Below are 13421 nucleotides of genomic sequence, written 5' to 3'. Positions count from 1 at the left end.
ATAGTACCTTTTGGAAAATGGGAACTTCTCAAACAAGAACTTATCCATTACATGAGGCATTAATGACCCATGTTAATTGGGCTAGCTAGGAAAATTTGAGTCTAAGATTGGAGGTAAGATTAGGCAATCTGTTAAGTGTTTGTTTATAAAAAATAAATACCTAGATAAATACGAAAAATTTGTTTTCTCATATTTTACCGACTTCATATAGAAATTGGAAGGGAACTGGTGAAAGTCAAGCCAAATATAATTGAGAGTACATTTCTCTGTGTAAAAGAACAAGCAGTGGGAAGACTAAGTTTCTTTGTGATTTATATTAATATATAAAGGTTTCTGAGTGAGAATGGAAGAGAAAACCGTAGATGTTATTTTTCAAGATTTTCTGTTTACTTTTGGGTTTCAGCAATTTGACTATGATGTGCCTAGGTGTGATTTTCTTTTTACTAATCCTGTAAATAAATCTGTACATACATGTTTTTCAATAAATTCAGGAAATAGCATTAAAAATGTTTTTAATGTCTTCAGAAGAAATCTATGTTGGAATATTCAAAATTAGGTTGTTATGTAGCATGCTACAGAAAGATACTTATAAATTGAATCTCAGTAGCTTTGTGTAAATAAGAAAATAATTCAGAGTCTTTATGTGTAGTGTACCTCAAATGTTCAGCCTATGAATTTAACTGTTTTTGCTTATTTTTTCTCAGGATGTTTGAAAATTGTTAAATGACTGAGACTATTCACGGTATGTGTGTTTTTGTTGCAGAAATAACATTCCAGCCAATTTTACCAGGAGTGGAAATAAATTAAGTCATCAGAAAGATACTCGTCAGGCAACTTTTCTTTTCAGAAGAGGCCTAAAGGTATAAAAAACCCTTCGTGGTGGTTTCTATTTACTCAAAGGATCTTGAACACCTACCTCTAGTAGTAATCCTCAGTCATAGGTATGGCCCATGGTTGAGGTAGGGGTTGGGTTTGGGGTATGGACACTGTGACATTAGATTAGTTCTTTTGGTTGTTTATTTTTTCTCTTCTCTTGTTGTCATCAGTAGCAACATCTTATGAGTTTAACATGCTACTTAGGTATAAATTGGTTTCACCAATTGTTCTGTTATAGGAACCCCAACAAAGAGGTATTGCCAGAATAGGCACATGCCTCTCTTGCATTCATACATACACCACACTGGGTTATAAAGTTACAGAGCAGGATCGCTTTTTGGATTCAAATCCTCTGCTTTCTATGGGATCTACTGCTTTTTTTTTCCCTTCAGGTTCAGGCCCAGTTGAACACAGAACAACTGCTAGACGATGTAGTAGCAAAGAGAACTCGTCAGTAAGTTTCAATTTGTTTTTCAAGATGTCATTTCAAAATTCCAGAATACTAGCAACCCAGATTACTATGTGCTCTGGTCCAGAAGGAATTAAATGGGACCCAAAGTATATTAACCCTTGAGCCTGAATAGATAAATCCATTTTGTTTTTTGTTTTTTTCCCCAAAAGCCTTTTGCATTTTCACATGTCCGTCTTATGACTTTTAGGAACAAATATATCACTCTATTTAAAAAAAAATAATAATAGCCTATTCCATTTTAATGAAATAGATCTTTATTCTCTGTAACTGCTTTTATATAAGTGAACCTATTCAGGGAATAAATAGAAGAAAATCCAGTAGAGCATTTAGAAAACTTGTAAACCTTTAATTTTATAATAGGATGTTTTTCCTCTTCACATATTCTTTTTTTCCCCCCTAAGCCCATAAAAATTGTCTGTTAGAATTGCACTTCCAACATGTGAGTCGTAATTCTGATTCCATCAGTATGATCAGGTTTTGAGATTAAATTATTTAAAACTCTGGCTACTTTTTGGAAAACAGAATGGGTAAAACATCATGTTAGTCCAGATGCGATGGCAGCTATAATTGAGCAGAGTGTAAGAAAAGAAACGATTTGAACTTGATGTTGATAATACTCTTTTGCATGGGAGTCATGGCATTGGAAACCATAAGGAAAGAAATAATCATAAGCTATTTGCTTCTGCAATGAAGAATGTTTATATAATTGTAATAATATAAATGCTGTTTGTCTTGAACTTTTGAGAATCAACCTACAGGGGGAAAAAAGCACATGATACTTTCTTTGGTTAACAATATGGTGAAAATGTCAGATTTTGAGTAGCATGGATATAAAAGTAGAGCTGATAAAAAAATGGGAGGTACAAAGTGAGAGAAGAGGTGAAAGGAAAGAATAGAGTTACTATTATCCTTTCATAGAAAGTTGGGAGGGGATGGTGTTGAGAGAGATTGAAAGAAAGAGAATTAAGAGACCGAAAGATTTAAGATTATTTGGAGTTATAATTTGAAGTAAAATAGTGATATATAGATATCAAAATGTTCAGAGGTAGGTAAGGAAACTAGAGGATAGTGTGATAAGCTAAAACCTTATCGTAGCAAAATATTGTTATATACACATCTTGTATAGTGAACTAGAGGTAACTAGCAAGTGGTAAAAATAGGAAAGGTTAAAATTGCTGCCATTGGGGAGCAGGAAGGTTCTGCTTCTGGGGAGCAGGAAGTGGGAGAGAAAACTGAGAAGTGTTACTTTTCATTAGAAGCCTTTCTGTATTATTTAATGTACATATATTTGTTATACTGAAAAATACTTAATAAATTTAAGTGTCTAGTTCCTATACCCAAGATGCTGATTAGTTATATTATTGTGGGTCTTAGTATTTTTTAAATGCTAAGAAAAAGTGATGGCTACTTTAAAATGTATGTTTTTTTGTGGAATACACTAGAGGTTTTATAAACTTCCACTTTAATGAAGTTTTTGGTTTTTTGAAACTAGATGGCGGACTTCCACGACAAATGGAGGAATTTTGACTGTCTCTATTGACAATCCTGGAGCAGTGCAGTGTCCAGTGTAAGTCTTTTATTATGCAGAAATTATAACCTCTCAGCGAAATAGGTATAGAAAAGCGTTGGACTTCTATTCATGATGTCAAGTTAAGATAAACTGAGACAAAGATAAAAGTAATACTTGTAGTACAAGATGGAAATAGTGTATCATAAAGTTAAAGCTCTCTTGATTCCTGGTTCTATAGCCCTAAAGTAGCCACTTTTAACAGTTTTATGTTTTTATTAAAAAAAGGTACATGTATACTAAGTAGTATATACATTTTTTTATGCATAATGATAAATGAGGGAATGCTATATATATATATATATATATATATATATATCCTTGCTCCTTTCTCCTCCACCCCCCAGTATATTTTGGATGTCTTTACTTTTCAGTACCTACAGATCTGCCTTCTTTTTAAAGGCTTTCTGGTGTGTTCTTTCATCTGGATGACCTTAATTTAGTTAACCATTCCATTATGTTTATTGCATTGTAAACTTTCTAGGTTTGTGTAGTGTTTGATCTCTTCAGCCATTTTAATTAATGAAGAAAACAGAGGATGAGTCCCCAATCATTCCAAATTGTTGAAAAGTTTATAGTTCTACTTAAAGAGGTATTCTACGAGTGATAAAATTTTAGTCTCTAGATTAGTCAAGAACCAGGTACAGTAGTACCCCCTTGTCTGTGATTTCACTTTCCATGGTTTCAGTTACCCAGACAACCATGCTCTGGGAACAGATAGTCCTCCTTCTGACATATTGTCAGAAGATCAGTAGTAGTAGCCTAACAACTACAGCACAATTCCTACATCATTCACCTCACTTCATCTCATCATGTAGGCATTTTAATCATCTCACATGGTGAGTACAACATATTTTGAGAGAGGACGGGAGAGAGACCACATTCATATAACTTTTATTACAGTATATTGCCACAGTTATTCTGTTTTACTATTTGTTATTGTTAATCTCACACCATCCTAATTTATAAATTAAACTTCATCATGGGTATGTATGTATAGGAAAAAACATACAGTATGTTTAGGGGTTCAGTGCTATCTGCAGTTTCAGGTATCTACTGGCGGGGTTGGGGGGCAGTCCAGGAATGTATACCCTATGGATAAGGGGGGGAGTGTTGTACTTTTTTTTGAGAACACAAAATAGCCCTATACATTGGAATATGTGTACAAGTCAAGATGTCTTAGGTACCAAATGATTTATTTTTCTTTTGATTATTAAGCTTGTCTGATTTCATTAAAATTTTTTTTCTAATAGAACTCAAAAACCACGGTTAACTCGTACTGCTGTACCCTCATTCTTGACCAAACGGGAGCAATCTGATGTAAAGAAAGTTCCTAAAGGTGTCCCCCTACAATTTGACATAAATAGTGTTGGAAAACAGGTAAAAAAAAATTTTTTTTAAATTTCTGTGGGCCATTCATTGAGAATATTTTAATTAATTTTAAAAAAATGTGTAATGAATTAAATAGGGTGTCCTAAGTCTCCTCAGCTCTGGGAAGCCAGATTGATCTACTTTCTGTTTTTTTTTTTTTTAAGATTTTATATTTAATTTTTACTATTTATTTGTCAGAGAAAGAGAGAGCAGGCACAAGTGAGGTGAGGGGCAGAGGGAGAAGCAGGCTCCCTGCTAAGCAAGGAGCCCAATGCGGGGCTCCATCCCAGGACCATGGGATCATGACCTGAGCTGAAAGCAGACATTCAACTGACTGAGCCACCCAGGCGTCCCTACTTTTGTTTCTATAGATAAGCCTGTTTTTTGGCCATTTCATATGAACAGAATCATACAATATGTGATATTTTGTGACTGGCTTCTTTTACTTAGCATAGTATTTTCAAGTTCCATCCATAGTGTATGGTCTTTTTATTGCTGAGTAATGTTCCATCATATGGATATATCATATTTTATTTATTCATTCATCAGTTGGTAGACACTTGGGTTGTTTCCATTCTGTGACTTTTGTGAATAATGCTCATCTACACATTCATGTACATGTCTTTTGTATGAGTAGATGTTTCCATTTCCTACAAGTGGAATTGGTAGGTCATATCATCTATGAACTGCCAGACTTGTTTTCCTAAGTGGCTGCACTGTTTACATTCCTTCTAGCATGTATGAGAGTTCTAAATTTCTCCACATCCTCATCTACATGTGTTATTATCTGCCATACTTATACCAAGTATTTGTGAAATGGTGTATCTCACTGTGGTTTTGACAGTTTTTATATTATATCAACTTTGTGTCTTGTGATCGTGCTAAAAATCACTAAACTACTTGGGCAATTTTGTAGATTCCTTAGGATTTTCTTTGTAAACAATCATGTCATCCTCCAAATTACTTTCCAATCTTTAAACCTTTTCTATTTCTTCTTTATTGTGATGGCTAGAACCTTCAGTACAGTGTTGAATAGAAGTGGTGAGAGCATGGTATGCTTGCCTGTTCCCATGCGTGAGGAGAAAGCATTAAATATTTCACCATTGAGGGGCGCCTGGGTGGCTCAGTTGGTTAAGCGACTGCCTTCGGCTCAGGTCATGATCCTGGAGTCCCGGGATCGAGTCCCGCATCGGGCTCCCTGCTCAGCGGGGAGTCTGCTTCTCCCTCTGACCCTCTTCCCTCTCGTGCTCTCTAGCTCTCATTCTCTCTCTCTCAAATAAATAAATAAAATCTTTAAAAAAAAAAAAAAGAAAATATGTTTCGGGGATGCCTGGGTGGCTCAGTCGGTTAAGCGTCTGTCTTCAGCTCAGGTCATGATCTCAGGGTCCTGGGATCTAGTCCCACATCAGGCTCCTTGCTGCCTCTGCCTTCTCCCTCTGCCTTCTGCACCCCCTGCTTGTATGCACACGTGTGCTCTTCCTCCCTCTCTCTGATAAATAAATAAAATCTTTAAAAAAAAAGAAAATATGTTTCAAATATTCCCAAGTGTAATTATATCTTAGGTTTATCAGAGACATCACTAGAATTTGTGGTAGTGTTTATAGGGCCTGAAAATAATTCAGATAGAGAAACTCCTGGATGTATGACTTGTGGGCATTATGGTAATGTGTTTTATATAGTATATAATGTAGGCATTTATAGTGGTTAGGAGATAGAGATTGTGAGTCAGATCACCAGGTTGAAATTCTGGAACTGCAAGTAGGCAAGTTAACTAACTTCTCTAAACTTCACTAAATTCACCTGTTTCATATGGTTTTTGTTAAAGTTAAATAAGTTTGTATGCATAAGTATTTAGGAAATGTTGTTGCTTTGAATTACCATTATGATCACATTATTGTTCTTAAGTAAATATGGCTAACTTGTCAAGTTGTTAATTTTTTTGTTTTGTTTTCTCTAGACAGGGATGACTTTGAATGAGCGATTTGGGATCCTGAAGGAACAAAGAGCCACTCTCACGTTCAACAAAGGAGGAAGCCGTTTTGTAACTGTGGGATAGATCCGTGTCAAAGGGACTTTTGAGAGATGACTCTGTTTTAAAAGTTGAATTGCTTGAAGAGTTCACAGAAATTCAAGAAACTTTATTTCAAAATATTCACAAGGCTAAACAACTCTTATTTTTATTTTTGAAGTTTTTTTTTTAAACATGTATAAATAATGCCCTGAAAGAATAACAGGGAATATACCTATCTGTTCTTAAGATTTCATAGTTGGCCCAGACAGAACAATTCTCTATTTGATTTCTTTGGTTCCTCATGAAGCAGAAAGATAGAAATTGATTATTTTTATGATAGTGGTATTTAGGATCTCATCACTTTTGTCCATTTTTTACACTTTGCCATGGTAAATCTTGGTCTTCAGAGATATGAGTAGGGCCCTTTGTTGTTGTCACCTATCCTTTAATAGTGTTGATGTAATAAGTGCAGTTGACTTTTCTTCATTAGAGATACTAAAAAAAAAAAATCACTAGAATTCCAGTTTTGAGTTTTAAGATTTTTGGGAATATCTGGAATTTGGGTTACTTTTTCAGATGACATTAGGTTAATCCTCCAGAGTTGTTAATCTTTAATAACGAACTTTTAACAAGAAATGTGACTCTAGGCATTAGTCTTTGTTTAAAATGATGTTTAAAGGCTATAAATAAATGTGTATTTACACAATTATCTTGGAAGAGAAGGTCCAATGTAAAAACCTGACAACTGTGTTTAGAAAATGAAGAAAGCAGGAAAGGAAGTAGCAGGTTGAAGACAGGTAACTGAGGTGAAAAACTTTAAAACCCAGGACATAGATACACTGTTTGAATTTAAGGTAGTTTTGAATCTAGTGTCCGTGAAGAATTCTTCAAATGATATTTAGAAGAATTACAGTTATTAAAATGGATTGAGTCCCTTAGGTATTTTGATGGTAAAATCAATAGCCATAAAGTCCTCGACTTCTTATTCAAAAAGTTAAATTTTATAAGCTTTTTAAGCTTGCTAATTAAACAGTATACAGTTTCAAAATCAAAAACATATTTGTATATGTCACAAAGAAAAAAATCCAAAATGGTAATAAAGTTACATTGTAACCTTGTTTCACACCTTTCTTGTATAAAATTCAGGCATTTATGGTGAGAGGGTTTTTTTTTTTCTCCTACACTCTGGAGGAGTGGGAGGAATTAATCTGTTGTGCCAAGCTAGTGCTGAAAGTCCTCAGATGGTTGTATTGTATAAGTTACAGTATAATGCCAAAATGCAGCAGCATATTCCAGCTACAGGTTCAGTCATTTTGAAGCTTAACCTTTTGGTTTGCTATAATGTTAAAACCTCTAAGTAGGTGTTAGTTTCCCTAGAGTGTACTGGTGTTGGTTTTCCCTGTAAAACAAAACAAAACATTCAGTTAATCACTTTTGCCTGCCTTGCATTGTTTAGTAGACGTCATTCTTTTTCTCTCATGCTCCTTGGGTTACTTGGTTTATGCTAGCCACGGAAAAGTATCAATAACAGTTTCATGCTTATACCAAAGAATTAAATCTAATCCTTAATATCTGGTATTTTGCCAGTAAGTCTACTGATAAGGGATTATTGGAAGCCAGTCACACAATTTGAAAATAAACTCTAGTCTCCTTAGGCCAAGAACTCATTGCAAAACATTTTTGCAAGTACAGATGCTTAGATTTCATCCATTAACAGTCCATTTTATTTTAAACTGGTTTAGAATTACTGGTAGCTTATTTTAAAGCAAAGGAAAAACAACTGAGCACAAATTTGCTGTCTGAACAGTTTGTGAAAATATGGTATAAAGATGCTTTCATTTTTTTTATTTTAAATATTGTACAGAGCTATTATTAATGTCATTTTTCTTGAAAACCTTAAAAATTGTCCCAAATATTGACATTAACATTGCATCAAACAACGAAGTGTCTTTGGTATATTAAACTTTTGCTCTTTGTGCATCTCTAATTTCATTTTCTTTTTAAATATAAAATTTTGCCTTTGTTATAACTAAATTAAAATTCTTGAGTGCTAACATGTTGTATATAAACAAAAGAATATGCTTTGTTGGGGGAAATTTCCTTTCTTGGAATGTGGTTGTAGTCATCCTTTTCAGTTCTTAAATTTTGTTTTTAAACAGGATACAACTTAAAATTTCCTTTGCATCAAGGTGTATGCAAAACATTGATGCAGTGCATCACAAAATGAAAGTTTGTATTTAATGAGGAGATGCTTTACACTGTACTTTTTGGTGTTTTTTGGAAAAGTTACAAATTTAGATCTATTCTGAAGCTGTTCATTTTTAACAAATAAAATGTTACAGGTCTCACATTTATTCTTAGCTATAAAGATTGAGTTGTGGTTTTTAGATTGTTCTATGTTACAAAGAACTTTGTAGTGATTATAATTTTTAGGGTTTGAAAAACTACCTACCAATTAAATTGTTAAATCAGTCTAGACTCATATTCTAATTGCCTTTTGACCATTTCATTCATAAGCTCCAACCAGGAAGTAAGCCAGGAAGAGTTTAAAATAAAGAAATAAATTTACTTAGGATGCAGAATTTCAAGCTAGATGAACCTTTCAAGATCATCCATTTCAGCTTCTCTGTCTACATCTTAGTTAAGTGAGGTTCAGCTTTTTAAGACTTATATGTGAGTCACTTTTTGAGCTCAGGTCTTTTAATTCTCAGTTCATAATAAACTGCTTCTGTGACCTGAACACCCAAAGAAAGTAGTGGAATAATGTTTGGCTGTCAGACATCTAAGAAATGGTAATAGCCATGCTTTAGCATTTGTAGCATGGTAAGTAAATCTACTTACCATGATTATTGAGACTTCATTACTTCGGTATTAAAATTACATAGATGTCTTAGAAGAGGCCAGTGTTCCTAAGTAGATGTTATGTATTTTTTTTCCAATAGGCATAAATTTCACAATTTAAATTACAAACATCATAAAATACTTTTAAGTATAAAGAAACTTGTAGGCTGCATTGCCCAGTGATAATTTCTTGGTAAAATAAATATATCCTGTTTTGCTGTCAGCTTTATAATTCACACAGTATACACAGTTTCAGGATAATTTTTAATTTTTTTTTATTTTAATCACCCAGTACTCATGGCAAGTGCCCTCCTTAATCCCCGTCACCTATTTCACCCATCCCTCCACCTGCCTCCCCTGTGGTAACCATTTCTTTATAGTTAAGAGTCTTTCTTGGTTTGTCTTTTTTCCCTTTGCTCCTTTGTTTTGTTTCTTAATGTGTCGGGGTATTTTTGTCCTGATTTAGATTTATAACTATAAGGAGGTAAGAGTGAGAAAAATATAGCTGACTTTGGACTACAAAGAATACCATACATTCTGAATACAGGCAGTATCAGGGCAGAAAATGATTTCTTCATTTCTGATTTTTGAACTTTCATCAGAATTATGATTGTTCTATTAGTCACTGTATATAAAAAAGTGATTTAAGCTTCCTTTTAAAGACAGTTTTTATGTAGATCAATTTGAAGTTTTTCCCTTTTAAAAGTGGTAATAAATCCCAAGAATTTACAATAGGAATTTTACACTATTGTGGGCTATTAATAGGGATTTAAAGTTTTTTTTAAAGATTTTATTTAACACAGAGAGATCACAAGTAGGCAAGCAGGCAGGCAGAGGGAGAAGCAGGCTCCCTGCTGAGCATGGAGCCTGATGCGGGGCTCGATCCCAGGACCCTGGGATCATGACCTGAGCCAAAGGCAGACACTTAACCAACTGAGCCACCCAGGCGCCCCAGGAGTTTAAAGATTTTCTTATAAATTGTTGACTTCTGGGGTGCCTGGGTGGCTCAGATGGTTAAGCATCTGCCTTTGGCCCAGGTCATGATCCCAGGATCCTGGGATCGAGCCCCACATCAAGCCCCACATCGGGCTCCTGACTCAGCGGGGAGCCGGCTTCTCTTTCTCCCACTGCCTCTCTCCCTGCTCATGCTCTCTCTGTGTCTCAAATGAATAAAATCTTTTAAAAAAATAAAAAAGTAGTTGACTTCTAACACTTCTTTTTTCCCCTGCATTACGTTACTTCTATCAAATCTATTACCAAAAAGCTTGATGAAACCAGGAAGTAATACTATGCTGGAGCTGAAATTCCTTGTTCTGAGCTGTATTTTGGATGAGGTTTACTGATGTTTAAAGATGAATAGGAAATTAATTCCCTAGTGTATATGTGTCTAATTTCTACTTCTATTTCCACTTTAATGAGAAGAAAATCATATTGTCTAAATTTTCTTGTATAAAGTTTTAAAAAGTTATTAGCACTGCTTATTAAAGGAGTCAGGGAAGAACCAAACTATTGAATGTATTCAACAAGCCAGTTTCTGTGCATTACATTTGAAGAGCGTAAGATTGGTCAAGATTTTAATCCCACTGCTTTTGAGTTCATAAAAATGGAGTCTTAAAGGAGTGACCACAACATATTTCTAGTGAGTGGAAGAAGGGGGAAAGGATTTTATTTTTGCATGAGGTAGTGAGATACAGAGCTGGAAAATTCTTCAGATTTTGAGTGAAACTATTGCCCCTGGTATTCATTCAATGAGTTAACTTTCAGAGAAGCAGGAAGTTCTCTGTATCAATTCCTAACATTCAATAACCCTCGCTGCCTGTTTTTTTCAGCTCCTGCTTCCAAACCACAGAGCGGTTGTAGAATAAGGTATAGGCCCCTGTAGCCCTTTTGCTCATAGCCTTTTTGCAACTGTTCATCACCTTTATTCATCACTAGGCACTTTGGTGAAATCCGCACAGTGATTCCATTTCCTGTATCTCGTTCTCAGAAGATGATCTTCTCACTTGTTTTATGGGGAAGACGGAGTAGGATGAGAATTCCCTCAAATTCTACCTTTGTCGATGAGAGCTGAAATCCTTAGAAGTCTTAAAAGTTAACACTTTGATCTACTTTTCTTCCAGCCTCTCTTTACCTAGGACTTGTTCTTATGGTATATATAGCATCTTCATTTCTCCTCCTATCCACAGGCTTTTCTTTTGGACTTCAAATACCTATAGATTTATCTACCCTGTTCTAAAAAAAAAAATTTGTTTTTGTCTCCAACCAAGCCTTCTCTTTCATAGTAGTATATAACCTCTGCTGTGTTAGTACATAGCTCATCTGTGTCTGCTTCCATTCATTCTTAGCTCCTATTAAAATACTCAGCTCTGGGGTATGGAAGGTAATTACAGAGTTTAATGTATTAATGACCTTAAAATGTAGTTTGATAGACAAAGTAATGTCAATCTATAAACTTGGTCAGAAGTTCAGAGACCAGGATTAGTATGGTATGTTGCAATTATGAGATACGTGTGTAGGTAGGTAGGAAGAATGAGGCCATATTATGGAGAACTTGTTAGAAGAATTTAGTGTAAATGTGGAAGGTAATAGGTAATCAAATTCAGATGACATAATGGTGCATTTTATAAAGGTATCTGGTAACTAGCATTGTAGCATTAATATGGAATATGATTATGCTATTAGTCAATGTAGTTGAACTATTTCTTAAAAAAATACAAAATGGGGTCCTGCTCTTAAGTAGCTTAAAATCTTTCTGAGAAGAACATTTTAGAAAGAATAACAAAAAACATATATTGGATAAATTTTTTTGAGCTGACACATCACTTGCCATTGCAGTGACCCATGCTCATCACAGACATTGATAATCGGTCATGGAATTTGCTGCTGAAGATCCTGGAATGTAGTATTAAGAGTTCATAGAACAACTCTCTGAGCAACTGTTACTAATCAACTTTGTCACTAAGATTAAATGTTTTTACAGTCTCTTCCATCTAGGAGTTGGGGGAAGTGCTAATCAAAGTTTCATTGAAGAGCTGGGCTTTGAATGATAGGATCTCCAACCTTATTTTCTTTTGCTGGCTCATGAAATTTTTTGGCTTTGGCCTTAAATGTTCTCCACATGGACCATTATAAATCATACCTGCGTGTGTTCATGCTGATACTCCTCCCAATCTGGAATATTGCTCTCACCTTCGTACTATTGCCTGTTTCATAGTCCTTCAGATTTTATCCAAAACCATTCATCCATGATACAGATTGCTTTTCTCTAAATTCTGATAGCTTAACCCCACTACCTCTACTCAGCCTTTTTTTTAATCCTCTAATTGGTATATTTGTCTGGATTATTAGATTGTAATCTAGGAAAAGGGGCCTGACAGCCTCTTTTATTTCCCACAAATACTAGTCGATTGACTGTAGGGGAATTTACATCATGTAGTAGGAATGGCTTAAATGTGTAAAAGAATATGCTGGAGACTGGCTACAATGTAAATGAGGCCTAATTGGTTTAAAATGAAGTAGTAGCTTCCAGTTTTCAGTAACAGTGATTTTGTCTTTTCTCATTTCTTCCATTCTATTTCTAATTCCTACATTTAGATTATAGTCAGATCATTTTTTTCCCTCAACTTTCGTTCCAGACAAAAATTTTAGACTTTAATGCCGTTCATCCTGATTTGTTCAACAATAAAATCTTGCCTAAAGGACAGATACTATTTAAAGTGTTTATTTTTGTTAAGATCTATTTTATAAAAGGGAGGACCCAAAACATATAACACTTTCAATGAGGATCATGAGTTTGGGAGCCAAGTTAGCACTTATTTTTCCCTCTGACAATAGTAGTTCATAAATCCACGTCTCCATCTAGATCACTTGGTGTATAGAATGACAGCAGTTGGGAAAACGTTTTATAGGTCGTATCCCAGGGTTCCCTCCTCTCATTGCCTACGTTTCTAGTAGCAACAGTGTTGAGATGCCCTAATTTAATGCTTAAGCTAATCCTCCGGTATTGAGGGAGGAAGGCAGAGAAGTTTCTGTGAGGAGCGTTGTCTGAAAGATTTTTTCGTAGAGGCGTGTTAAAAATGATACTGGGAGTCTAGAGGACGGTGCTGCTCCAGATATATGAGTTGCGTTTTAATTTCGCTTGAAATCCTCGATGTGGGCGGAGGCGAGCGCCTGGATGTGCGGAGGGCCACTGCAGCCCTGCCCATCGAGGGAACCGTCCGGGGTCGAATTGCCCCTTTCCCCGCCCACCCATCAGTTCTGGCAGCGCATGCGCTGAGCGGCGG

General features: G+C 35.3%; 1 protein-coding gene across 1 annotated transcript in view; it reads left to right on the top strand.

The window, feature by feature from the left end:
- FYTTD1 (forty-two-three domain containing 1) overlaps positions 1-8657 on the top strand; it is a 29038-nt gene extending 20381 nt beyond the window's left edge. The window contains exons 5-9 of the mRNA XM_025875765.2: positions 764-860; positions 1269-1330; positions 2841-2915; positions 4169-4295; positions 6244-8657. Coding sequence (XP_025731550.1) covers positions 764-860; positions 1269-1330; positions 2841-2915; positions 4169-4295; positions 6244-6342 — 460 coding nt within the window. The 3' untranslated portion in view covers positions 6343-8657. The remainder of the gene's footprint in view (positions 1-763; positions 861-1268; positions 1331-2840; positions 2916-4168; positions 4296-6243) is intronic.
- The last annotated feature ends 4764 nt before the right edge of the window (positions 8658-13421 follow it).

This window comes from Callorhinus ursinus, unplaced genomic scaffold, assembly GCF_003265705.2.
Source record: "Callorhinus ursinus isolate GAN/ISIS: 27379988/994484 unplaced genomic scaffold, GSC_fseal_2.0 scaffold1, whole genome shotgun sequence".
In the NCBI taxonomy this organism is placed as follows: Eukaryota; Metazoa; Chordata; class Mammalia; order Carnivora; family Otariidae; genus Callorhinus; species Callorhinus ursinus.
Note: the sequence above shows the minus strand (reverse complement) of the source record. Positions and strands in the feature narration are given on the sequence as shown.